Here is a 26,908-nt window from a genome sequence, read left to right as displayed (position 1 = left end):
TCAAACTCTTCAATATCCGGGTTTCCCCGAACCTGACAGCCAATCAAAAAAGGGAAGGTGCCGGTGAGTGCTACCAGTCAGAAGTAGGCAAAGAGAAAGTTCTCTCTTTAAGCCAATAAGAAATGTGGGCAGGGCGTGAGCATGATTGTCCTTAACCAATTATAAGCGGAAAAAGGCGAGTTCCACTTTGCAGCCATTCAGAGGCCGACCATAGGACTAATGGCAACCAATCTGAGAGGGAAAATGGAAGGTGCCTGAATCAGCTTGCCAATCAGTGCAGACTGAGGGGCGGAGCGAGCGCGCGCGCGGAAGCCAGTGAGAAGTGGGAGGTAGCCGGGCGCGCACTCTCGGGGACAGGATCTATAAAGGCAAGGCCCCACGACCCAACGCGCGCTTCTGCCCTTTTCTCTGTCCCAGAAAGGTAACCGTAGCACCTCCAACATCACGCTCCGTTTCGTGCCCGCCCTTTCCGCTTGCCTACGGCCTACCGCCACTTGCCGGGCCCGAAGAGAGACATGCTGAGCCGTGCCCTGTTTTGTCTAGCCCTGGCCGTCACGGCCGGGGTCCGCGCTGATTCCCCTGAGGAGGAGGACGATGTCCTGGTCCTGAAGAAGAGCAACTTCGAGAAGGCGCTGGCGACCTACGAATACCTCTTGGTGGAGTTCTGTGAGTGCCGACACCCCGCTCCCACCCTGCCCTGCTCGGCCGACCTCGGCAACCCCCGAAAACGAGCGTCCTCCTTCCCCGAGGCTATCCGGGAGCTTGCAGGCCGAGGGCGCGCGTGTGACCCCCCGGGGACCTCGGCGGCCGCCGCAGCTGAGCCGGGTTTTCTCACCTCGGGATGGGCGAGGGTGGGTGGGTAGGTATTGGCGGCCGCTTTCACATCCTTTGGAATCAGCAGGAGTGAGGTGCCTTGGTCGTAGTGTGCATCCTATTCTGTTCTATTCCCTTTCTTGAGCTTGAGGGGTCTGCATGGAGGGTTCCTCCCGTCCAAGTTTCGGGAATGACACCGTCCTTCCAAAGTCCTTTTGTTTCTGAGGTGGAGGAAGAAGAGTAATCTCCGAACTTTAAAACTTATTTGAGATCTTGGGACTTAAAAGTCTTCCATCTGTGGGGGAATAGGAAAAGTGTTAAAAAACAAAACTTTTTTTTTTTTTTTTTTTTTTTATGGACGAGAAGCAGCATTGATTCTCCTCCCTTAAAGAATGCTTAAGCTTAAGCCTCTTTTCTGCCCGTTACAATTTATCTTTAAGACCTAAGTTGTTACATTCAGTAACTTTAAAGATTGGTTGATAGGCCAAGTTAGGTGACTTTCCGCATGAAGTCCACATGGCAAATTTCCTCTGTAAGCCGGAAAAAAAAAAAGGATCAACTTGTTTAAGCAAAAGTAAATACAAAAGAACTTTTTATGGTTTGATGCTTCAGTGTCACTTAGATGGTTCTGTTCCAATTAACTTAGTATCTTTCTTAATAATAACCTGAAACTGTTTGTGTTGTTAATTGAGTATATAGCAATTTTTTTAGTGGCAATCAAACAGTAATAGTTGCTAATTTGTGATACAAAACAGTGAAAAGAGTGAAAATAATGAAACTGCAAATGTAGCATACTATTCAAGTTTAAGACAATAGCTCACAATTTTTGGGTGCAACATAGACTCAATGAAGAACTTTGAAAAAAGAATAAGTATAAAAGCTGGCATCAAAGAAATATGATAGGAAAAGATGAACTAGTGATATGGCCAGGAAATACTAGGTGTACAAAAACCTTTACTGGTGTCTCCATAATGTAGGGGAAGTCCTCTGGCATGTTGAATAGACCCCCTGTGGTGAATTTATGGGAAGACAATATGCAATTGTTTCACAAAATATAACAAGCATGGATGAGTTAGGATTATAGAGGAAGCTCACATCATGAATCATATGAGCACTACTGGGTAGATTTGATGGCTCTGCATTTTTAAAGGAATGGCAGTGATTCTAGGTATAAATTTTCTCTAATCACCTGTTCGTAATTAAGGTTCAAGTCTTGACATACTGGTTCGGATCTGGGCAAAACACTTAACATCTCAAGTCTCAAATACAGTAAGTTTCAGAGCTGATACAGAATTGTCTTGGTTGAAGTTTCTCTCCCAGTCATGGGGAGGTGAGGAAGTATTCATTCCAATCACACTGATGAAACCACTGGTTTGGAAATACAATAAAAGCAAACAGACAAAAAACACCTGGTCAAAGGGCTGTTACTGTTACTGGTTATTAGTTAGGGTTTAAAAAGCCACCCAGAGCCTTTGGTAACAAAGCAGATTAAGGATATAATTTTGTTTATGGTTTTCGTCTGATATGAACAGTTTATGTTCTAATACTGCTGAAGAGCTACAAGAAGTAATTTGCCAGTATATTAAATGTTTCTGTGAAGGAAATTCTGTGAAAGGCTAGGGGAGTTGTCAGAAGAAATAGAATTAGATCAGGTCCTCCTGCTTTAATCCTTTATTTTTCTTTTCAGATGCTCCTTGGTGTGGCCACTGTAAAGCTCTAGCACCCGAGTATGCTAAAGCAGCTGGAAAACTTAAAGCTGAAGGTTCTAAAATCAGATTGGCCAAAGTAGACGCCACTGAAGAGTCTGATCTAGCACAGCAGTATGGTGTTCGGGGTTACCCTACCATCAAATTCTTTAAGAATGGAGATACAGCTTCTCCTAAAGAATATACAGGTGGGTCTTCTTCCTAGGAAGTGATCAAATTCTTTTAGGTAGAGTTAGATATGCAAAAGAAAAAAATAACTGAGGACCTAATACCTTATATTTGTTTGGTGTTAGATTAATTTTTCAAAGCATTTTGTGTTTAATTTTGTCTTTCCTTTCCCAATGACTTGTGAGGTAAGTAGGGCAGAAATAATACTTTATCCATATGTGTTAACTACTGCTGAGTTGTTCAAAGTACTTCAGACTTTTGATCTTAACCTTATCCACATAGGGATATTGTAAAGGTTAGATATTATCCTCACTTTATAGCTGAGAAAAGTCTTAAGTCAAGAGGTTGACTTGCTCAAGATTCCAAGGTGATTTGGTGATAGAAACTGCCAAGTTACTTTTGGAGTAGGCCTAGACTTTGTTGATCTTTGTGTACTTTCCCTTACCCTCCTACTTAAGGAAGTGAATGAATGTTCCCATATACCAAAATAAATCTGAACTTTCTTGGGGGATTGGGGATACATACAGCTGGCAGAGAAGCTGAAGATATTGTGAACTGGCTGAAGAAACGCACTAGTCCAGCGGTCACTGTCCTGACAGATGTTGCTGCTGCTGAATCCTTGGTGGATTCCAATGAAGTTGCTGTTATTGGCTTATTCAAGGTAGATCTTTTAGAATTTAATTTTGGATTCTTTTGCCTTTCTTGTGTCCTCCCTTGCACAAATGGAGCAAGTGATTACATTTCATCCTGTTATCTAGGGCACTGGCATATGCTAAGTAAGGATCCTTCATTGAAGATGGACTATGGGGTCTAATTTTTGTATTGTTTAAAGGTACATACTGGCTATGTTGCATCAATAAGTCAGTAACCTTTCTCTTTTTAATCTTCCTCATCTAGGACTTGGAGTCAGAACTTGTCAAACAGTTCACATTGGCTGCAGAGTCCATTGATGATATCCCATTTGGAATCTCTTCTAACAGTGATGTATACTCCAAATACCAATTTGATAAAGATGGTATTATCCTCTTGAAGAAGGTATGTTATTTGGCTTGTTGAACTCTAAAGTAAAATGTAGTTCACCTTTGGTCTGCAGAGAGTAATGCTTTTTTAGTACCTTGCCCTATGAGGCTCTGGAACAGTGGATCAGAGGTTCTACATCTTGATCAAAACAAGAGGAGATTTGTGTTTAAATGAGAACTTCAGGGTAAAGGTTTTGTGTCATGAAGTTAATTGGAGTAGAATCATTTTTTAAAGACCACTTTAAGAGGGCAGTCTTGTCTGACACAATAGCTAATGTTTCTCTTAGCTTTGTACTGTTTTCTCGTTGAAAATTGGAATATTCAGAAGTTGCCTTCCTGCAAAAAGTTCCTTAGGAGAAAAGATTCTATTTGTGTGCCATAATCTACTGTAGGAAAAGCTAATTTTTTTTTCTTTCCTTTAAAAAAATCTGATAAAGAATTATAGTTGTTAGGATAAGCAGCTGATAAATCATTTGGGAAAGCTTAAACTGGGTGCTAAAGGGGACAATACAGTTCTCACTATTAAGTAAATTTGTATTATGCAAAGTTGACATTACTAAAGAAATCTGCATTCCAAAAAAACCTCTGCCCATCTCCTACCCTCTCCCCTCCCCCCAAGTCAAAACAAAACCTTCCTAATGAAAGCAGAAAAAGGGATGATACCCTGAGACCTCAATGGTAGACAGAGAGGAGACTTTTATTCTGATCAGATCATGTCTGCCAGCAGCCAGACTCCAGTACCACTAAGTAACTATCCCCATGATAGAGCCTGTCCTCTTCTGTTTTGTGTGTCTGCCCCTCCATGTGTTCTTTTTTTTCTGGCAGGGACATACCTGGCCCTGTGTTCCTTATGCTCTTGTGTCCTTCTAGGCCCCCATATCACCTTGAACCATGTACTTAGGCCCTCTTCCTCCATAGGTGTGATTGCCTTCTCTCCCTTTCTCCCTTCCCCATATCATGAGCAAATTCAGAATGATCCACTTAGGTAAATAAAAAACTAGTACTAAATTAGAAGTGAAAAGATTTATTCAGGTCAATTTCAAAAAGAAGCTTAAGTTCTTTTGAGTTTTGAAGTACCTGGTTTGGTGAGCTTTCTCCACTGAGCAAGTTGGAGGAAAAAGTACTGAAGTTAGATCATAAGTTGAATGAAAAGGATAAGCAATTTGAAAGTAGATATGTTCTTTAAGGAAAAGGGGAAGCTGCTTGTGTGGTTTGAGAAGAAAAACTTTTAGTTTTCGGCTAGAATATAGCTCTAGGAATGGTTTTTTTGTTGATTTTTTTTTTTTTTTTAAGTAGCATTACAGCAGCTAAGTGAAGTGGAGTAAATTTTTTCATATTCAAGATTTTGAGTATAAAGTACATAAACATAGGCACTCAATAGAATTTTTTGGTCTAACAGAGTATAAGTGAGGGATGGTCCTTCCTAAAAGAGTACCATACAAACTATTTTCCTGTTTCTATTAGATCTCTTCCTAAGGAATTTTGATATTTAAGGGGAAAATAGACAAGACTCATGGACTTCCTAGGGGATACTGTTTGAGCTATTAATTGTTGGGAGAAAGTGTTTAAAAAGCATTTAAATGGAATTAAAATACTTCTGTCTAAGAGATATACTAAATAAAAGATTAAAGAATTAAAAATAAAAAACATAAAATATTATTAATATTTTTATTAAAATATTAATAAAATATTAAATAAAAATTAAAGAATTTGGATTGCAGAGTTATTATTTAGTCTCCCTTTATGGATGGAATGAGGAATGTATTACAGGGAGACTCCAGTACAATTTAAAGATGTTTTTAAATTTGGCAGGACAAAATACTTTAAAGGTTAAAAGATTTTTCTAAGGTCAAGAATGATTCTACTGGTCTGAATACTTGAAAAAATGTGTCCTATCATTATATAATAATATAGCATAGTATAAAGAGAATATCAAGAATTATAATTTCTTCAGAAAAATCTTGAGCAAATCTATTCTGTTATTTAAAGCTGACTTTTTTTGGGGTGGGACTTAATATTGGCTTAGACTTTGTTTCATGTTTGTAAATCTTCTTAAGGAGATTGCAAGTTTTTTTTTTTTTTTTTTGAGGCAATTAAGGTTAAGTGACTTGCCCAGGGTCACACAGCTAGGAAGTGTTCAGTGTCTGAGACCAGATTTGAACTCCGGTCCTCCTGATTTCAGGGCTGGTGCTCTATCCACTGCAGCTACTCCTGCAAGCTCTTTAAGGGAGGGATCATTTCTTGATATTCTTTCTCATCTGGGCCTAACAGTGTTAAAAACACAATAATTTCTTGATAAATATTATTGAATTTAATTTTGAGACTGATTAGTCTTCCGGTTTTGACTTGAGATTAATTACCAAAAAACTGTATTCTATTCATATTAGCAGATAATCTGAATTACAGATAACTACCTTTGTTCATGAACTATGAAACAGTCAGCATTGCTTTTTGCAGAAGGATCTGGGCCATAAATTAGTTCCAGTGAACTTTGTCTGCTTAATTAGTTAAGATAACTTGGGGGCAATAGGAATATAGACCTAAGGTCAAATTTACTTCATTTAGGAAAGAAGTTTAAAATTGTGAGGGACATATGTATATATATATAGCTTAAATTTTCCTTCCTCAGCAGATGTTTCGCTACCAGTGTGATCAAATTTTAGATCCTGCTTTGTAGGGGGTACTAACAATGCTAAAATGAAATAATAGTTAGCATTTATAGAGTGCTTTAAGGTTCACAAGCATTTCTATTGTACCCAAAATGTACCCTATTGCAACTCTTATTCTGTTTTAGTCTATTCTGGCTCTCCCTATTTTTCCTCCCTATTTTAGTCTGACTTCCTTACCTGTTTATTTAACCAAGGGATCATGTGGGACTTCAGCTGACACATTTCGACCTTAATAGCCCTCAGATATGTATGATTAGCCATTTTCATCATGAAATAATAAATTTTGTGGCATCTGGGGTTAAGTGACTTGCCCAGGATCACACAACTAGTCCGGATTAAGTGTATGAGGTCAAATTTGAACCCAGGTCCTCCTGATTTCAGGGCTGGTGAAAACTAAAATGTTTACACTGATTATTATACAACTCTTTCTCAGTACAGTAACCTTTCCTCCATTAGAACCATCCCTTAATAAGAAAATTATAGTTAAGCAAACTACCAACACAACTCAACTTCATAAGGTCTTGTTCTGTATCTGTAGTTAGTTGACTGCTGCTTTTCATTTAGAAAATGAAGCTCTTTCATCATTCCTTTGAAGTCAGGATTGGTCATTGTATTGATAGTTCTTTTGCCATTTGGTAGTTTCTCTCCCCCCCCCCCCCCCCATATGATTGCATTATTTTCTTTGTGTTACTATAATTATTATATATTGCTCTGCATCAAGCTTTCCAAAGTTTTCTGAATTCCTTCATTTTCATCACTTGTAGTTTAATAATATTGCATTCATATTCTTTTGGTCATCTCCCATTCTGAGCCTATTATTCCATCAATCCAACTCCCTTTGTTTTCATTCTATCTCTACTAGCTTTTTTCCCTTCTGTATTCAAAAAATATTCAAATATACCTTACTCTAAAAATCTTATCTTGATCCTTTAACACTTTAAATTTTTTGCCACCACAAAAAAATATTTCTAAGGATGTTTTGGTAATAGGGACCAGAAAAACCTTTCTTTAATCTCTTTAGTCTAAAGACCCAGTAGTGTTATCACTGGGCCAAAGGGTGTGAAGTTTAATTACTTTTTTAGCATAGTACTAAATTAGTTTTTCCAGAATGAGTAGTCAAATTTCTGGCTCTCAGCACAATATTTGTCAATGTTGGAGACACTGTAAGAAAACAAATGTGATAAGTTTCATCTTTTATTATTTGCCACGTTGATGGGACTACACTGACAATTCACTCTTTCCAATTTCAGCAGTTAACTAACTCCCTTTATGCTGAAAGATGGGGAGGGGAACAAAGGAAGGGAAGTAGAAAAGAAGAAGCATTTATGAAGCCCCAGTGTACCAGGCATTATGCTAAGTACTTTACAAATATAGTCATATTTTATTTTCACAACAGCCCTGCAAAGTAGGTACTACTGTTATTCTCATTTTAGAATTAAAGAATTAAGTTAAGTCATACAGTCAGGAAGTGTTTAAGGTTAGATTTCAAATCTAACCTGATTCTAGCTTTCCACCTATTGTGCCAGCAGCTTCCCTGTAATGTTCTCTTCTCTAAATTATAATCTCTGGGAGCAGGTTTCCTGAGGGGCTTCTGGAAGCAGCCTTAGTTTCAGTTCAGTGTAATCACCCCAATGCAGCCAGGAATTAAAGTCCAGATCCTTTATTTTCTCCTTCAAAGTCTTGAATCTTTTCCTGGGGCCTGTTAGCTTTCTTAGAGGCCTATCTCTCTCCTTGGTTCCAAGAGCTCCCTCTGAAGAATGCAAAGATTTGGCCTTCAGCCTTCAGCCAGCACAAAAGTGGAAGCTGGAATGAATTTGACTCTCCCTCCAAGAGAGTGGGCTTGTGAACTTCTGATTTGTGAATCTCCCCGAAGTCCAAAGAGTAGGCTTGTCCTCTTAGTGGGCCTGTGAATGCCTCCTTATATATGGGCTCTAAAGGTGTGAAGTCAAGTGTGTGAACTCATTTAAAGGTGTGAACTAAGTACTTAAACATTAGCACCTTGTTTCAAGTTCTGGCCCTTACCACTTCCCTATAGGAATTCTCATAACTTCCTTTTGTAATTCAGAATCTCTATTCTTCCCATCTCAGAGGAAGAAGTAGCCACTACCTTGCTGGATCAATCTTATCATTTTATTTTTTCAGATCATATTTTCTTTTGCCTTAGGTTATATTGTTCCATCAATCCAAGTCTTTGTTTTCATTCTATCTCCAACAGCTTTTTCCCTTTCTGTATTAAAGAATAATCAAATATATCTTAATCTGAAAGATACTTATCTTGATCCTTTAATTTCAAGCTAGGTAATTGGTTTCCTTAACAATTACCTTGCTATCTATTTTATCTAGCTATTTGTACATATACATATGTGCATATTATGCATATATTTGTACATATTATATATATATATATATATATATATATATATATATATATATATATATGTACATACCTATATTTTGTTTCCTTGGTTAGAATATTACTCTTTTGTAGGCTAGGGCCTATTTGTCTTCGTTTCTCTAGTGCTAAGAAGGTACTTAAAGTGGTGCTTGCTGATTATTCATATATTTTCTGAAGTGTAGTGTATTCACCCATTTATTTCAATGTTTTCTGCTTTGGTGTCTGCCCTCATAATTTTATAGAAATTGGTCTTATTGAGGTAATTCCCAACTGACAAATACATCTTAGTTCTTTCTTGGTTCTCTTTTCAGTATTTGATACTAAGTATATAACTACTCCTTGGATTCCCCCCCCCCCCAATAGTTTTCATTGCCTGATACTATGTAGGTTTTAGGTTTTTTCTGGGGAAAAAAGAGGAGCAGTAATTCTTGCCATTCTTGTTAATATTGCCAGAGACCTGACAAAAATGAGACTTCCTGGCCTGTTTTGTAGAGGTAGTCCAATTCTATCTTCATCTAAAAATATCTGTTTGCCAATTCTGCCTTCTACATTTTCTCTTTGCTTTCTATTTACTTTCACGACAATAAAGATACCTTCATAGTTTGTTTTTCTAGACATAACTTCTTACCTGAGCTCCTGTTCCATGTTGCCAACTTGCCTTTTGGATGTAATCATTGAGATAACCTTAAATGAAATTAACATTCCTTTCTACTGGTTCTCAAGACTTAACTTATTTTCTCTTTTCTGTTAATGGCATTACCTGCCACTTTGATTTTTTTAACCTTAATATCCTTTTGTGTATTCCCTTAACCTGTGCCAAGTCTTATTTCTACTTTCATATCTCATCTGACCCCTTCCATTCACACAGTCACCACATTAGTCCAGGTCTTCATCACCTCTTGTGTGTATTATTGCAGCAACCTAGTTTGTTTCAGTCATTCCTATACACTTCTGCCAAAGTAATTTTTTCTTAGATTTCCTGTTGCCTCTCAGATACAATAAAAAATCCTTAGTTTGACTTTTAAAGCTCTTTACTACCTGATCCCAACCTGTCTTTCCAGCTTCACTATCCAGCCAAACTGATCCCTCTGTTCCTCCATCTCTTTAGCTCCTTATATCCTCACAAACTACATTTTGTGTATTGTACTTTGTATTTGTTTTTATTTTTAACTTTATGCTGTAAATATTTTTATGTATAGTTATTTCCCCTGATAGAATTAAGTATCTTGAGTACAGGAATTATTACTTTTTTCATTATATTTTCTTTGGCACATAGTAGACATTTAATGTTTATTGAGAAGTTCTTTGAGGCCTGTTTCAACCACCACTTCTCTTCCTTTTCCACTTAAACTTGGAGTTTTTTTGGGTGGAGGGGGAAAGTCTTATAGCATTTTCTATTTCTTAACTGAACTTTGTTTTGGACTAAACTTAGTAAGGTACTTAGAGAGCCCTGGATCTTCTGGAAATGAATATAAATTTAAACAAATATATGATAAATGTTTGTTAAATTGAATTACTGCTAGACTTTCTTTCACCAAACAAGTTTCCTATCCTTGCTGCAGCTTCCAGTTCTGATAATTCTTTGCATGAGCTCTAGGTGCTCATGGTCCTTCAGGTCCTTCAGGATGCCACTGAGAGCAATAGGGGGCAGAGTTGGACTGCTTTTACAATGCAGGCCTAATTTCAAGTCTTCAGACAGTATTAGAAATATATAGTAACAATAGGAATGACCAACTTTTGTAAACTATTGAACCATGAGCCAAGTGATGGCTAGAGTTGTCCTATGTGATGGAGTATGATTAATCCTAATGACTAAAGTAGTCCAGCATTTAATATATTTACATTGTTGATAAAGAAAACTTAGTTTTCCTTGGTTTGACTTTATTTTAGTCAACAAGTTATCTGCTTCTTTGCTTACCATACATAATAGTTCTGTTTAATTAAATTCTATATATTGTATATATCCTTGTCTCTCTTATAGAATGTAAGCTATTGGTGAATAGGAATCATTTCATGCTTTTACTTATACTCCCAGTGCCTGGTACATAGTAAGCACTTAAATATTGTTAGCTGAATAGTTACTTATTTCAGAGTGCCTCTTTTCACACAGCCCTTCTAGCATTTACTTTTCTTGTCCAATTTCAATGAAATGAATCCTGACCTGTTTTCATATAGTCGTTTATAGTTTGCAAATCTATTCCTGAGAAGTATTAAATCCTAGTCACTTATTAGGAATGAATTTTTAAAAAATTGTTTTTGTTGCTTTTAGCAGGTATGTAAGGAAAAACAGGTACATCTTCATCTGTAACTATTTTTGTCAAATTTTGCCAAAACTGGACATTAAAATATATGGTATATCCCCGAAGCAATTGTAAATCCAGAAATTAAGAGAAATAGTTAGTTTTAGCATTTCGCTGTTGTCAATAATAAAGGTATAAATATTTGTCTTAAGCTGTTAGATCTACTTTTAAAGAACTTTTTTTTTTTTTTTAAAGCACCAGGTAATTTTATTTTACTTAAAAAAAAAAAAAAAAAAAAAAAAAAGAAAGAACTCAGATTTTTAGCTCTTTTTATAGCTTGAGAAGCTAGCAATTGGAATATGTTGCTGAACTCCTTGTGTTTTAGAAATAACTCTGGTCCATGTCCTAAATAAAACCTTTTGGATAAATGGAAGGTGTTCATTTGAACCCTAATGTACCAACGTCCTTTCTTCTTGGCACCATAGAAAATGAGGGTTCCCAGAATTGAGGGCAAAAATAGGTGTTGTTTTATTATGAAATGGGCTTTGGCATTAGATTGAAGCTTATCTTCAGTGAACATCTGTGCTTTTATCCCTATGCCACCTTATACCCTGTGGGGACAAAATGCTCTCATAAGTAAACTACTGTTCATCAGCAAATGAAGTATCAGCTGTGTTTCAGCATACCTCTTCTTTTGGATGCTTTCCTGGTATGTGGGAAGCATTTTCTTCATCAGTGCTTACTGGTTTTTATTATCCAGAATGACACTTTTCTTCTCCAGACTCATACTGACTTGGGTTTGGGAAGACTTCATTGACTGGTTTGAGACTTACAATCATATGGGTCAGCATTGTTAGGTCAGTGGACTTTTCTTCATGACTAATTTTCATTTTATTAGAGTGATAATCAAAGATTGGGGTCTGCAACTTTTTCTGTTACAATTCTGTCTGATTATTAGATTAGATTCTTATCTGTGAATACTTGGATTTAAGTTTATTTACAGTGGCGGTTATAAAAATTCCTTGTTAACTTGTAAGGAATCCTGGATTCATGCTGAGGCATTAGTGGGAAAATTTGGCTGTTAACTGTACAATCTTGTTTTCTTTGTTGCTAGGGTCTCATATGATATATAAGGTCATTAGGTATAGAGATGTTGCTAATCTATCCTACTGGAGAGAGCCCAGAATAGCTTGTGTGTGTGTGTGTGTGTGTGTGTGTATATATATATATATATATAGGACTTAACTTGTAACCCTTCTCTTTTCTCAGTTTGATGAAGGTCGAAACAATTTCGAAGGAGAGATTACCAAGGAGAACCTATTGACTTTTGTTAATTATCACCGGCTGCCCTTGGTCATCGAGTTCACTGAGCAGGTATGAGGCTTTTTGCTATGTAATATATATTGCTAACTCAAAGGAGAATTCAAGAATTGGAAGGAAAGATTGGTGGTTTCTGTTCCAGCAAATCATTTATTGCTTTGGAATCCATTCATCTGCTAAGACCTCCAGTTACCAGGAGTGCCCCATATCCTCTGCTCAGATTCCTCATATGTCTTTCAGATTATTTCCTTTCATCTTAATCCCTGTGATAATGAATTGCTGGCTGTTTAAGAGCAAGCCACTCCAATCCAAGCTCCCACTACTATACTCTAATCCCAGAAACCTGAACCCTACCCTTCCAATATCCCACTTTCATCCTACCTTCCTTCCCCTTCTGTTATCTCATCCCTTAACTGAAAAGACTTCTTGTGTTTAGACCTCTACCTTTTGCCACTTAGTAATCCTCTGTCTTTTCAATTCTTATGACCTAGTTTTCTCTTCCACTTAAGCTACACATAGAGATGGATAATCACACTCTTAATTTTTACCATTATTTACAAGTCTTCCATTTTTGTGTTCAAAACCTCCAGAATTCTTTTATCAGATAATAACCTCTTATCATCTCATGCTATCTAATACTTTTGCCTTAACAAAGCGTGTGTGTGTGTGTGTGTGTGTGTGTGTGTGTGTGTGTGTGTGTGTTTTGTATTTATGGGACCTTTAATCCCTTGATTTCTCAGTACAATTCCAGGCCATCATTCCTACTCTGACTTTTCTCTCTCCCAAATCTCAACCCATAGTTAACTTGTTAACTATCCTGTCCTCTCCTCTTAAAGTTCTTATCCCCTAGTCCTGTCTGCTTTAGACTCTTGTCAGACCCTAATCTTGGATAACTTCCATCACCTGTCTCCTGAGTTCCTATTCAGGTATTTGTGAATAGAAAAAGGAAATCATGTAACCAGACTGAGAAGATTTATGTCTTCTAATGCCATTGGAACCTTCATAGTTGACAGATCAGATTCCAACCTTTTAGGTCTCCTCAACCCCTGCTTCCCCAGACCATCTCCTTTCTCCACCTTCAGCTGAGGACTTTGCCTCATATACTGTTGAAAAACTAGAAAGTTTACCATGATCTCATTCTTTTCCATTTCTCTACATCTTATAGTCCTTTGTCCTTATTCTTTTATTCCGTTCTCTCTAGTCTCTGAAATTGACATTACTTGCCAGAGTCAACCCCTCTACATTTATCCTTGATCCCGTTCCTGCCTGCCTTCTCCATTAATTTGCTCTCTACAATAATTCTTTTTCTTCTGATCTTTTTCTACTGCCTACAAACATTTCTTTATCTTTAAACCTAATTAGATTTTGCCATCCTTTTTTATGTCTCTGCTCCCATTTCCATGCTATGTTGCTAGAAAAAACTGTTTATACTGATTGCCTTTATTTCCCTCTTCTCGGTTATTTTTCAACCCTGAACAATTTGACTAATGTCTAAACAGCTGAATTGAAATTGTTCTTTCCAAAGGTCCTGTCGATTTTTAATAAGCCAAATTTGACCTTTTCTGAAGTTCCGTACTTCTTGACCTCAACAATATTACAGGTTTGACGTTCTCTTTAAATTTTTCCCGATAACTATTCCCTTGGTTCTCTTTTCCATCTGATCACTCCTTTTCAGTCTTCTTTGCTGCATCATCTGTATAATGTCCTTTGAGATTTGGTGTATCCTCAACATTCTATCTTTGGACTTCTCTTTCTACAATCTCATTTGTTAATTTCCCTTAGATTTATTGATCTCTAGCCAGATGATTTCTAAATCTATATCCAGCATTAGTTGAGCATATTTCTTCTGAATATCCCACAGGTGTCTTTCATATCCTTTTCTTTGTCATATGTATTACAACCCTTTCATTTTTCTTGGTTATTAGTCTCAACACTGTCCTCATTCTCCTGAGCTCCAGTTCAGTTAACTCCAGTTAATAAGTATATCAAATACTTGCTGTGTGCCAGGCATTGGAAATGGACAAAATTCATATTCAGTCATCAGGTGCCATTTATATCTCTCAGGCCCTTCTTATCTTTCTCCTGGATTATGCACTAGTCTCCTAATTGGAAATCCTTGCTTCTTGAGTCTGTTGTTCAACTGATCCTCTATATTGCTGCCATATTTCCTAAAGCACAAATTTGACTGTCGTGCCCTTACTATGTAATCTCTATTGGTACTTTATTATATCTAGGATAAAATGTAAACTCTTCTGTTCACCATTTAAAGTACTTCACAACATGGTTCCAACCTGCTTTCCTGGGCTCATTGTACATCTCCCCTTCCTGTACTTTTGAATCAACCCAAACTGATCTCTTTTTTAATATTTGGCATTCTATCTTTGTCTCTATGCCTTATAATTGGCTAATCCTCATATAGAGAGAATTCCTTCCTCACTTTTACGTCTTAGAATTCCTTGTTTCTGTCAAAACCTCACTTAACTTCATGAAACTTTTCCTGACCATCTCCCCCAAATTAACTTGAATGTGCCAATCCATGTGTGTGTTGGCTCCTACTTCAATAAAATAGACCATTGAGATCAGGAACTGTTTTTATTCTTTGTATCCCCAGAACCTGTTATGTAATAGATGTATAATGAATTCTTGATTGATTCCATGTTAAGTCAAAACTGATTGCCAGGTAACTTGTGGTTTTTTAAATGTATTAATAACAAAAGAAGGCCCTGAATGGGAAATGTATGTGAGAAAGTCATTGCATTTTTCTCTTTTTCTGTGTTAACTAGACGGCCCAAAAAATTTTTGGAGGTGAAATCAAGACTCATATCCTCCTGTTCCTGCCAAAGAGCGTTTCTGACTATGATGACAAACTGAATAACTTCAAAAAAGCAGCAGAAAGCTTCAAGGGGAAGGTATTTGACTTTAAACTATAGTATTGTAAAGTTAAAAGTAAATTCTTAGGATCAAATGGCAAACCAAAGAAGTCTGGGTTTAGAAAATTGGCTCTTTATAATGATCCTTCCCTGTGTGACTCAGTGCTAAATGCTTGTACCTGCCTGCCTACTGGTGTCCAAAGGGAAGGAACCAAGATGTGAGAAAGGAGAACTAAGGGAGAAGCCCAAAAGAAAGGCTTCAAGACTGTCAGTTAAACCAATTCCTGTTTAAAGATAAAGAGTCCCAAAAGATATTGGGGAGGGATATTTTAGGGAAGTTAACACAAAAAATAAGCAGAAGTGACTAACCGCAGAGAGATTCCAGTTGACTACTTACTATGATTCAGCAGAAGAAAAGGAAACCAAATCTGAATAACATCTTAATATCAAATCTCTTATACAATTCAGAGGAATGTTTTTGTAGACTTGTCATAAATTTTTAGTAGCTTTGGATACAATTTTAGGAAGGAAGGAATCTTACCTGGCCTGAGATAAGATCTTGTTAAGGTTATTTATTTTTCTGTTCAATCAGAAATAAATAAAATGGTGATTAAGGGAGGCATTGACAGTCTTATGCATAGACTTAACATTTCTATAGGCAGTTTTTATATTAAAGAAACTATAATATACTGATCAGACTTTAACAACTGAATTTTTTTAAAGATCTTAACTTTTTAGTTGCTATCTTCTGTATCCATCTGGTCAGTGGAATTGTTTCCTAAATAAGATTGCCCTATAGTGTTATATATCTTTCCCAACCTGCCCCACTACCACCGACTCTCCTCAAAAAAAAAAAAAAAAAAAAAAAAAAAAAAGCTTTCAAGAAATAGTTTTCAAGAAACACTAATTGTTGTGAGTAACTTAATGCCTTTGCTTGGAAATCTTAGTAGGAAATCATTTTAAAATTTCCCTTAAAAGGGTTGGGCAGGTATTTATTGTCTATTGTATATTGAGAATGGAGGGATAAAAGGGAGTGTGGGGTTTTTTAATACCTTTTTTATTTGTTATTTGGTATAATCTGAGAATATCAGATCCAAAGTTTAAATTTAGGGAACATAACTTCTTTAGCTTGGGAAGACAAAAAATAGCTCAGATCTTTCTAATGTCAAAAATCTTTTGTTCCCAAGATCCTGTTTATCTTCATTGATAGTGATCACACTGACAACCAGAGGATCCTTGAATTTTTTGGCCTAAAGAAAGAGGAATGTCCAGCTGTCCGCCTTATCACTTTGGAAGAAGAGATGACCAAGTACAAACCTGAGTCAGATGAATTAACTGCAGAAAAGATAAAAGAATTCTGTGACCGATTTTTGGAGGGCAAAGTTAAGGTATTAGTGCTAAAACGAATTTTACCACAATTTTTACAGTTGTGAAAACTGAAACCTAGATTTCTTGATGATTTGGCTTAAAGAGTATAAGCATAAAACATGTACAACTTCTCAGATTGACTCAGACCATGTCCTTTTGAGCTTTCTTTTGGATCCCCTCCAGCTTTTTCTAGAGTATTTGGCAAAATCACAGAATATAGATCACAAAACTAGATGCAATAATACCAGCACAAAAATAACTCCTTTTTTAATATGCAGTAACCAAAATTATTTTTTCCTGCTATGGGGTTGCTCAGGCATACACTAGCCTGTTAGTTGTAGTTTGACTAGTGTTCTCATATCCTCAGAAAATAGGAGAGTTTGTTATTTTTGGTTTTTTTGGCAGAATCATGGCTCCAATTATTCCCTCTTGTAATTTGTAGTGATTGGGCTATCACCTCAATTTTCAGGTTTACTTTTTGCCCAGGAGGAATGAAGCAAAGTCAGCTGAGCAGTATCACCATGGTATAATCAATCCCCCAATTAAATTTTAGTTCCTTCTTTCTTAGGCTATTTCTTTGTGAAAGAGGAATAAATTAAGGTAGTGAGAAAAGTCTTATTTGAGCCACTGAGCACTAACCCTGCTAGGATAGGCCCAGTAGTGACCCTTTGGAACACTTGTTTATTGTTGGTTACCTATCTTGTGTTTGAGTTTTTTTTGTTTTATTTTTTTTTTTTAAGCCCCATTTAATGAGCCAGGACCTACCTGATGACTGGGACAAGCAACCTGTTAAAGTACTAGTGGGGAAGAACTTTGAAGAAATTGCTTTTGATGAAAAAAAGAATGTCTTTGTAGAATTCTGTAAGTAGATATCTAACTTTTTCCTTTTGCAATATAGTATGAAATGCCTAATTGGAATGGCAAAGCATTTTGTTCATAGGATAAGGATTGAGGAGCACTGTCCTCCTTGTGCTGACTGTGGACTTGTCATTTTTACAGATGCTCCCTGGTGTGGTCACTGCAAACAGTTGGCTCCCATTTGGGACAAATTGGGAGAGACTTATAAGGATCATGAAAGTATAGTCATCGCCAAGATGGACTCAACAGCTAATGAAGTAGAGGCAGTTAAGGTCCACAGTTTCCCCACATTAAAGTTCTTCCCTGCAAGTGCTGACAGAACGGTAAGGATTTTGCAACAGAGAGAAGTAGGAGGGGAAAAGGACCAATTGCAGTGTGATGGCTTGTCCACAACCTTAATGTTAATGTTGGGTGGGAAGTGGAAAAGGAAAGAATTGAGTTGCTTTTTTATCTTTGAAGCTAAGGTGTGTTTCTGAGATTGGGGGGAGGGTGGGATTGATTATGGGCTGGTTAAGACTTGCTTCCATGCAAATGATGCTAGTGTGTACTCTTCTCATAACCTGCCTTCCCAATGCCACTACCTTCCCTCAAGTCCACTTGAGAGCCTCTCTATGGAATCTGTCATCCAGGGAACCAAGAGCTAGGAAGGATCAGGTTGGGTCTGCTTTAGCGCAGAGGTAAGGGAACTGGGAAGGGGCTGTTTTTTGGTGGAAGGAATGGAAGAGCTCTTAAGTGGGGATGTGGCTTTTGGTTTTGGTACCTCCTAGCAGAAGCTCTTTCCCTTGTGGGTTAATGGAAAAGCACATTTCCTGAGCTTGATTTTGTGTAGGAAGGGAGAGGTTTTGGGGGCAAAAACTGTTATAGGTGCAGGATTTAGAGGGTGTTGGTTTTACCTTTCTCCTTTTTTCCCTTCCCTCCTACAGGTAATTGACTATAATGGAGAGAGAACACTAGAAGGTTTCAAGAAGTTCCTAGAGAGTGGTGGATTAGATGGGGCAGGGGATGATGATGTAAGTATATTTTTCTTTTGAGCATCAGTATAGATCCATATACTCATCTTATGAAAGAAATCTTTTGATTTTTGATGAATGTGTAGAATCCATTCTCTGATTCTATCCTTGCATACTTCACTGTCTTCCACCCATGAATAGTTCTGACCTACATTGCTCCTTACAGAGTTCATCCTATTAGAAGAAAATTATGCCCTTTGCTCCTCTGACTAGCCTGTAAAAGAAATTAAAGATGACTGGATAGAACACAAATGTTTTCAGACAGGTTTGGGTGGAGGGCCCTGAATGGTAGCACATTCTTTGGAGTTCAGAGGGCTTAAAACATATTTAGTTCTAGATGATTGAATAACATGTTTACTTAACGCTTAATGAGCTGGATACTAAGTTTGACTGAAATTTTGATACATGGGGCACAACAAACCTAGCATCTTGTTAAGGGACTTCTTTTTGTTATGAACTCTTTATTTTTATTTCGATTTTATTTTCAGTTCCAGATTCTCTCCCTCCCTCCTCTTCCTCCTCCCCCATATGTTGAAAAAGTAAGAAAAACAAAAATCATTACAAATATGTATAGACAGAATGTGATTTTAAAAAATCCTCTAATTGTTCTTTGAGCTCTCTAGAAATAGAATACTTCACTTCATCCTACCTATTCCAGTTAACTCATGCTCCCAAATATTTACTTCTGCTTTCTTCTGTCTTTTGTATGTCTTTATAGATCCTAGATTATGCTTGTCCTATCTCAATTAAGTTATAGTCTTCTTAAAGACAAATAGAACAACTATTTTGTGTTTTGTCATAAAATCTTGTAGAGAAACTTTTTCTAAATAGCTTTTTATTTTTCCAAATAATAGTTTTCAACATTTGCTTTTGCAAAACCTTATTTCAAATTTTTCTCCCTTTCCCCCACTTCATTCTATAGACAGCAAGTAATCCAATATGGCTTGTTAAACATATGCAATTCTTCTAAACATTTCCATATTCATCATTCTGCACAAGAAAAATCAGATCAAAAGGAAAAAAAAAAAAACAAAGCAAACAGCAATATTTAGTCTCCATAGGTTCTCTCTCTAGATGAGGATGGCTATTTTCAGAACCAGCCTATTGGAATTGCCTTGAATTGCCTCTTTGTTGAAAAGAATCAAGTCCATCACAGTTGATCATCACATAATCATGTTGTTGCAGTGTACAATGTTCTTTTGGTTTTACATACTTCATTCAGCATCAGTTCATATAAGTCTCTCCAGGTTTTTTGAAATCAGCCTCCTCATCATTTCTTATCTCTTTCAATAATATTCCATAACATTCATATACATAACTTATTCAGCCATTTCCCAACTGGTGGGCATACACTTAGTTTCCAGTTTCTTGCCACTACAAAAAGGGCGGCTATAAATTTTTGCACACATAGGTACTTTTTCCTTTTCCTTTTTTAAAAATGTTCCCTATTTTTTATGATGGGATACAGACACCACTGGATCAAAAGGTATACACAGTTTGATAGCCCTTTGAACATTGTTCCAAATTGCTCTCTAAAATGGTTTAGATCAGTTCACAATTTCGCCAACAATGTATTAGTGTCCCAGTTTTCCTACATCCCTTCAACATTTGCCATCTTTTTTCAGTCATCTTAGCCGTCATCTTTCTGAGAAGTGTAGTGGTAACCCCAGTTTATATTCTCTAATCAGTAGTGATTTAGAGATTTAGAGCATTATTTGACTAGAAATGGCTTTAATTTTTTCATCTGAAAATTATGTTCATATCCTTTGACCATTTAGCAATTGGAAGATGGCTTGTTTTCTTAACAAATTTGAGCCTGTTTTCTATATATTTTAGAAATATATATTACAGTTAATTACAATTCCAATAGACTTGGGTTGGAAGAATAGTCACTTTGGAGAATCATTTTTCTAAAACCATTCCTTCTTTATTTAAACACTCCCAATTTTTTTTCATTTTACCTAGTCAAAGGTAAACTCCAGAGACTATCTTCTATTAACTGAATTAAAACTGAAATAAATCTTTTAATCTAATTAGTATCTTAATTTCAGAGAATAATCTATCATTAGCTGAACTGACATCCCCATTAAAAAGTGATTAATCAGTTAATAAACTTGTAAGTATCCTTTTCTAAAGTTTTTCTATCTTCTGCTTTTTTTCTTCTATACAAGATGAGCTCACTACTGGGCTTATATCCCAAAGAAATACTAAAGAAGGGAAAGGGACCTGTGTGTCCCTTTTTGTAGTGGCTAGAAACTGGAAAACGAATGGATGCCCATCAATTAGAGAATGGTTGGGTAAGATTGTGGTATATGAATGTTATGGAATATTATTGTTCTGTAAGAAATGACCAGCAGGATGAATTATTTACATAAACTAATCCTGAGTGAAATGAGCAGAACCAGGAGATCATTATACACTTCAACAACAATACTGTATGAGGATGTATTCTGATGGAAGTGGATATTTTCAACAAAGAGAAGATCTAATTCAGTTCCAGTTGATCAATGATGGACAGAATCAGCCACACTCAGAGAAGGAACACTGGGAAATGAGTGTAAATTGTTTGCATTTTTGTTTTTCTTTCCAGGTTATTTTTACCTCCTGAATCCAATTCTTCCTATGCAACAAGAAATTCGGTTCTGCACATATATTGTATCTAGGATATACTATAACATATTTAACATATATGGGACTTCCTGCCATCTAGGGGAGGAAAGGAGGGGAAAATTCGGAACAGAAGTGAGTGCAAGGGATAATGTAAAAATTTACCCATGCATATGTATTGTCAAAAAAAAAAAGTTATAATTATAAAATTAATTTTAAAAATTAAAAAGAAAAGAAAACTGATGAGCTCTTTAACTCAAGTAAAATGAAGGTTTTTTTAAGACCAAGATTATGAAAAAAAATTCCCCCCCCCCCAAAAAAAAAAGGGTAGGAAATAGGAGAGTGAGCTTTAATGTATACTCATACATGAGGTAGGATTTTTGTTTTCTTTGCAGCTAGATTCCCATAGATATTTGGAATTCATTTTATGTATTGATTAGTTACTGAATAGATCAAGTTGCAATCATTGCCTGTCTTTTAAAGTCCTTGACAATCTGTTCCACCACTGCCTCTTTTTTTTAGAATTTATTTAGTTTTTCCCCAGTCATATGTAAAAACAATTATTTGTTTTTAAAACTTTGTTCCAAATTCTTTCCCTCCTTTAATACCTCTCTTCTTCTTTGAAAAGTCAAGCAATTTGATATTAGGTTATACGTGTATAGTCACAAAAAACATTTTCATATTAGTCATGTTGTGAAAGGACAGAAAAAAATCAAGAAAAATAAAGTTACAAAATTGAAGCATGCTTCAATTTTGTATTTAGATATCATCAGTTCTTTCTCTGGAGATGGATTGCATCCATCCAACTATCTTGGATCATTGAATTGCTGAGAATAACTAAGCCATTCACAGCTGATAATACAATATTGCATTTACTCAGTACACTCTACATTTTACTTTGCATCAGCTTTCCAGGTTTTTCTGAGAGCCTCCTGCTGTTCATTGCTTTTTTCTCTCTCAATAGTATTTTTCTAAATCTATGGAAAAACAATTTTCCTTTTATTTTTCTCCTTTTTTAATCAACACTTTGTTTTTACATTGCCTAATTTTCCCCATATCATCCTCCTTTCCTCTCTGACAACATAGAGAAGGATTCTTAACCAAAAGATAAAATATAATCATAATACATGGATAAAACAGAAAATTTCAGTTACTGAAATCATAAAAACCAGAAAGATAATTTTCAATATTCATTTTTGCAAGATTTTCTGTTCCAGATTTTTTTCTCCTTGTCTCCCCATTCGCCAAGAAAGTAATGTAATATAAATTGTACATTTAAAATATTTTTAAAAATATTTTCATATTTGTCATGTTGTACAAGAAAAATTTGACCAAAGAGAAAAAAAAAAACTATGAGAAAAACCAACCAAACAAAAAAAAAGTGAATATGCATATTCAGTCTCCATAGTTCTCTCTTTGGATGTGGTTGGCATTTTTCCATCCCAAATCTATAGGAATTGGATCATTGCATTGCTGGGAAGCTGTTCATCATTTCTTATGGCTCAATAATATTCCATCATAATCACATGACAGTTCGTTCAGCCATTCCCCAGTGGATAGGCATCCCTTTAAGTTTCAATTCTTTGTCACCAGAAAACAATTGGTTTAAATGTTTTATATATATGTATGTGTGTGTATATATGTGTATATAAATATGTAGAAAGATGCTTTTTCTTTCTTTTTTTTTTTAAATCTCTTGGGATACTGATAGTGATATAACTAAGTCAAAGGGTATATGTGGTTTTTATAGCCCTTTGGGTATCGTTTCCAATTGCTCTACAGAATGGTTGAATCAGATCACAACTCTGCCAACACTGGATTAAAGTCTTTTTGTCATTTTCCTTTTCTATTGTATTAGCCAATGAAATAGATGTGAAGTACCTCCGGTTGTGCATTTCTCCAGTCAGTATTAGAACATTTTTTCCATATTATCTATAGATATATTTGATTCCTTCATCTGAAAACTTCATGAGTTTTTATCATTTATTGATTGAGCAATGGCTCTTATTTTTATAAATTTGACTCAGTTCTCAATATGTTTGAGGATTCTTTCTGGCTTTCTGCTTATTTTCTCCTTCATCTGACAATTCTAGTATTTGTCTATAATATTCCTGGGAGTTTTTATTTTGGGTTTTCTTTCAGGAGGTGATTAATGGATTTTTAATTTTTTTCAATCTATTTTATACTCTGGTTCTAGAATATCAGGACAGTTTTCCTTGATCATTTCTTGAAAGATGGTATTTAAATTTCCTTTTTTGATCATGGCTTTCAGTAGTCCAATAATTTTTAAATTATATCTCCTGGATTTATTTTCCAAGTCAGTTATTTTTCCAATGAGATATTTCACAGTTTGTTTTTTTCATTTTTTTAAGTTTTTATTGTTTATTGATTTCTTATAAAGGCATTAACTTCCATTTGCTCAATTCTGATTTTTAAGAAAGTTGTTTCTTTAGTGAATTTTTGTATATCTTCCATTTGATCAGTTCTGCTTTTTAAGGCATTCTTTTCCTCATTGGCTTTTTTTTTTTTTTTTTTAAACCTCAACCATTTGGCCTACTGTTTTTTAAGGTGTTATTTTCTTCAATATTTTTTGTCTCCATTATCAAACTGTTGACTTCATGATTTTCTTGCATCGCTTTCATCTTCTCAATTTTTCCTGTACCTCCTCTCTTTGATATCCAAAAGCTTTTTTGAGCTCTTCCATGACCTGAGAATAATTAATATTTTTCTTGGAAGCTTTGGATGTTGGAATTTAAAAATTATCTTCTTTTGAGTGTGTGTTTTGATCTTTCTTATCACCATGCTATGGTCAGAATTTTTTTTTTTCTGTTATTTGCTCATTTTTGCAGCCTATTACTATTACTATGACTTTTAACTCTTCCTTAAAGAGTTCCTTCCTTAAAGGTACTTCCAGAGTAGAGGGCTTACTACCCTAAACTTAAAGGGGATTGTAAAGCTGTTTTCAGAGATTCTTCTAGGGACCTATAAGTTTTCAGTTCTTCCAAGATGATATGATATAAGGAAAGATTTCTTTACCAGCCCCTTGGCCTCTGCTGTGCTCTGTGAGTGACCATATGTACTCTTTTCTGCCTTGGAAACCATGAGGCGGGTCCCTGCTCTACTGTGGCCACAAGTTCTGGTGTATTAATGCTCCTCTTCCTGGTACTGCCACTCAGAACTACAGTCTCTGTTTGAATAGCAACAGAGTCCTGCCTCAGTGTCAGCAGAGAGATCCTTTTAATCTCCTGACTAATTTAACCTCATTTAAATGAGAGTTCTGAATACAGTTGTTGCTCATCTAGTGGCTCCTAAGGCCTGCTCCTGCTTTGATGGAGCTGGACTATGTTCCATTCTCACCCAAGTGTGACAAACCTTTCTTTTTGATCTTCTAAACTCTTTTTGGCTGGAAAATTATTTTACCCCCTCATTCTTTTGTGGGTTCTCTTACCCCAGAAATTGTTTTATATCATTATTTAAAGGAGTTTGGAGGAAAGCAAAGTTGCTGCCTTTTCTCTGCCCTTTTCCCACTGTATCTTTCTGGCTTTATTATATATACATTCCATTTCTTTCCTTTTGAGATTGGTGTTCTGTTTCCTACATATAGCCCTTTACTTCTTTTTTCTTTAACTTTGCATTCGTCTTCTCTCTTAATCTTTATCTTATTTGAAGATTCCATCCAAACACCACCTTTTACAAAACCTTTTATTTGTTGTTGTTTTTTTTTAATTGTAGGATCTAGAAGACTTAGAAGAAGCTGAAGAGCCAGATATGGAAGAAGACGATGATCAAGTAGCTCCAAAAGATGAATTGTAAAGAGAACTAAGCTGACATATCCCCAAAACAAGACACTACATTATGGGCTGCTCCAACCAAGCAGCAAATGCATCTGGAAACTTGTAAGATTCACAACTGAAGGAGAGTGTTCATTGAAAATCCAGGGAGTTATTTTTTTTTTTTTTTTTTTAAATAATACTTCATTCTAACATGTTTGTAAATTCAAATGTCCTTTCCTTTTTGCTTTTCAGTTTTTGAAAAGTGAGTTACCTTTAACAGCCCAGATCATTTGGTGAGCCTCCTATTCTTTCAGGGGAAGGGGTGGGGGATGTGGTGTTTTTTTTTTTTTTTTGTGTACAATTTTTTTTTTCTCACACGTGGTTTTTTTTTTTTGTTTGTTTGTTTGAAGCAGGTTGTTAAAAGTTAAAAGCATGAGTGCCGTTGTCATTAATAACCATTTTAGTGTCTGCCACACTCATATCTCCCATGAAGATTCTTGTCATCCCTTTTTTAAAAATCCTGCCTGTAGGGTTTTTAAACACATTTGATAGTTCAACATGTCAGGGTGTCGATGGCAGTGTCACTCACCTTTTAGCTAGTCCTCCCTGGAATCGACCATTCCTCAATCTGGGGAGGAGCAACCACTAAGCTAAATGCAAGGACTCTCCCCTTCACACCAGTGTTATTATGGCTGAATGTCCTTGTATTTTGCTTTAAAAACACTTTTTTAATGCTCTGGAGGTAGATAGGACTATGCCATCCTTTGTATTTTTGTGACAACAATCATTGGTGAAGGGGAAGATAGTTTCTAGCTTCCTTACTTAGACAGAAGTAGCATCACCTTCTTCCCTGTTATGATACAGGGTTTTGTTCCACAACTTTCTGGTGCATTGCTCTGTGAATGTTGGATTCTTTTCCAAGTGTATAAGATGGGTTTCAAGGCCTACTTGATGCAGTAAACCAGGACACTTATGATCATTGGGAATTGGGAAGGGCAGTTGTGTGGGCATGGGCCAAGGATGTTTGAGCTCAATCAGACTTGATAACACTTTAAACATTTCCACTATAATGTTGGAACTGAACACATTGGCCAAATAAAGTTGAAATTTTAATATTTGGTGTTGCCTTTATCTTACTAACTTTATTTTTTTAAACTCATATGTAATTGAGCCTAGAATCAAGTATCTTGAGAGAGAGTGTGTGTATGTGTGTGTATGTATGTGTTTTGCCTTAAAAACTAATATGCAAGAAGTTACTTTGGGGAGAATGGATTTTAATAATTTCCTAAGGGTGATTGTTGTCATTTCCCTTAAGACTAGTTTTCTTAAGCTTTTGAAGTAGGATGGATATGTTAACTCTTCTTTACCCCTCGGTTCTTTTCAGTTTGACTTCTTTTTTTCTTTGAACTTTACCAAAACTGCTCTTATTAAAGTTACTCATATTTTTAGTTTGTTAAATCTTTCTGGTCTTGATCTCTCTACTTTATGATAGTCACCTCCTGGATACTCTCCTCTTTGGAGTTTCATGACACTACTTTCTCTTTATTTACCTGACTGCTGCTTCTGAATCCTTTGCATTCATTATCTATATGGTGCCCTTTAACTGGGGGTGGAGTTTGTCCAAAGTCCTCTTTTCTACTGTCTTAGTGACCTATCGGTTCCCTTGGGCTACTGATAGTTCTATGCTAGTATCCTCTAAGTGCCACTCATGGGTATTAGCATCTCAGACTTAATATGTCCAAAACAGAGCTAAACTTACCTGTTTGTTCATCCCCACCATTAAACTTCCCTGTTGAGGGCACCATTGCCTTTTAAGTCTCATGTTATCTTTTACACTTACTGTACATATCTGGTAAGTTATTAAATCTTTGTATTTCTAGCTGTACAAAATCTTTTGAATCTTTTCATACACCCTAATTCATTCCCTTATTTTTCACTTAGATTATTGCAACAGCTTCTTTGATTTGTATTCCTGCCTCTTAAATTTTACTCCACTCCATCCATCCTCCATATCAGTGATGTTAAACGCAAATGAAAATTTATACATATATAAGGATCCTTGCAGGCTGCATATTAATTTGGTTTTTACATA

The 26,908-nt window shown here is 36.0% G+C and overlaps 1 protein-coding gene across 1 annotated transcript; it reads left to right on the top strand.

The window, feature by feature from the left end:
* Positions 1-278: 278 nt before the first annotated feature.
* On the top strand, positions 279-25,929 carry P4HB (prolyl 4-hydroxylase subunit beta). Its single transcript, XM_074260428.1, has 11 exons — positions 279-666; positions 2,501-2,707; positions 3,215-3,348; positions 3,585-3,722; positions 12,280-12,384; positions 15,114-15,239; positions 16,388-16,588; positions 17,309-17,429; positions 17,568-17,749; positions 18,350-18,436; positions 24,776-25,929. The coding sequence occupies exons 1-11, from the start codon at positions 516-518 to the stop codon at positions 24,854-24,856; spliced, it is 1,533 nt and encodes a 510-aa protein (XP_074116529.1). The 5' UTR covers positions 279-515; the 3' UTR covers positions 24,857-25,929.
* The last annotated feature ends 979 nt before the right edge of the window (positions 25,930-26,908 follow it).

This window comes from Sminthopsis crassicaudata, chromosome 4 (genome assembly GCF_048593235.1).
Source record: "Sminthopsis crassicaudata isolate SCR6 chromosome 4, ASM4859323v1, whole genome shotgun sequence".
Taxonomy (NCBI): domain Eukaryota; kingdom Metazoa; phylum Chordata; class Mammalia; order Dasyuromorphia; family Dasyuridae; genus Sminthopsis; species Sminthopsis crassicaudata.
This window is presented reverse-complemented; position numbering and strand designations above follow the sequence as displayed.

Excerpts from the sequence above, each read along its gene's own strand:
- P4HB (XM_074260428.1), top strand. The coding sequence starts at position 516 with ATGCTGAGCCGTGCCCTGTTTTGTCTAGCCCTGGCCGTCACGGCCGGG. Across the intron at positions 3,723-12,279 it reads GTATTATCCTCTTGAAGAAG|TTTGATGAAGGTCGAAACAA; the intron begins GTATGTTATTTG and ends CTCTTTTCTCAG. Across the intron at positions 12,385-15,113 it reads TCATCGAGTTCACTGAGCAG|ACGGCCCAAAAAATTTTTGG; the intron begins GTATGAGGCTTT and ends TGTGTTAACTAG.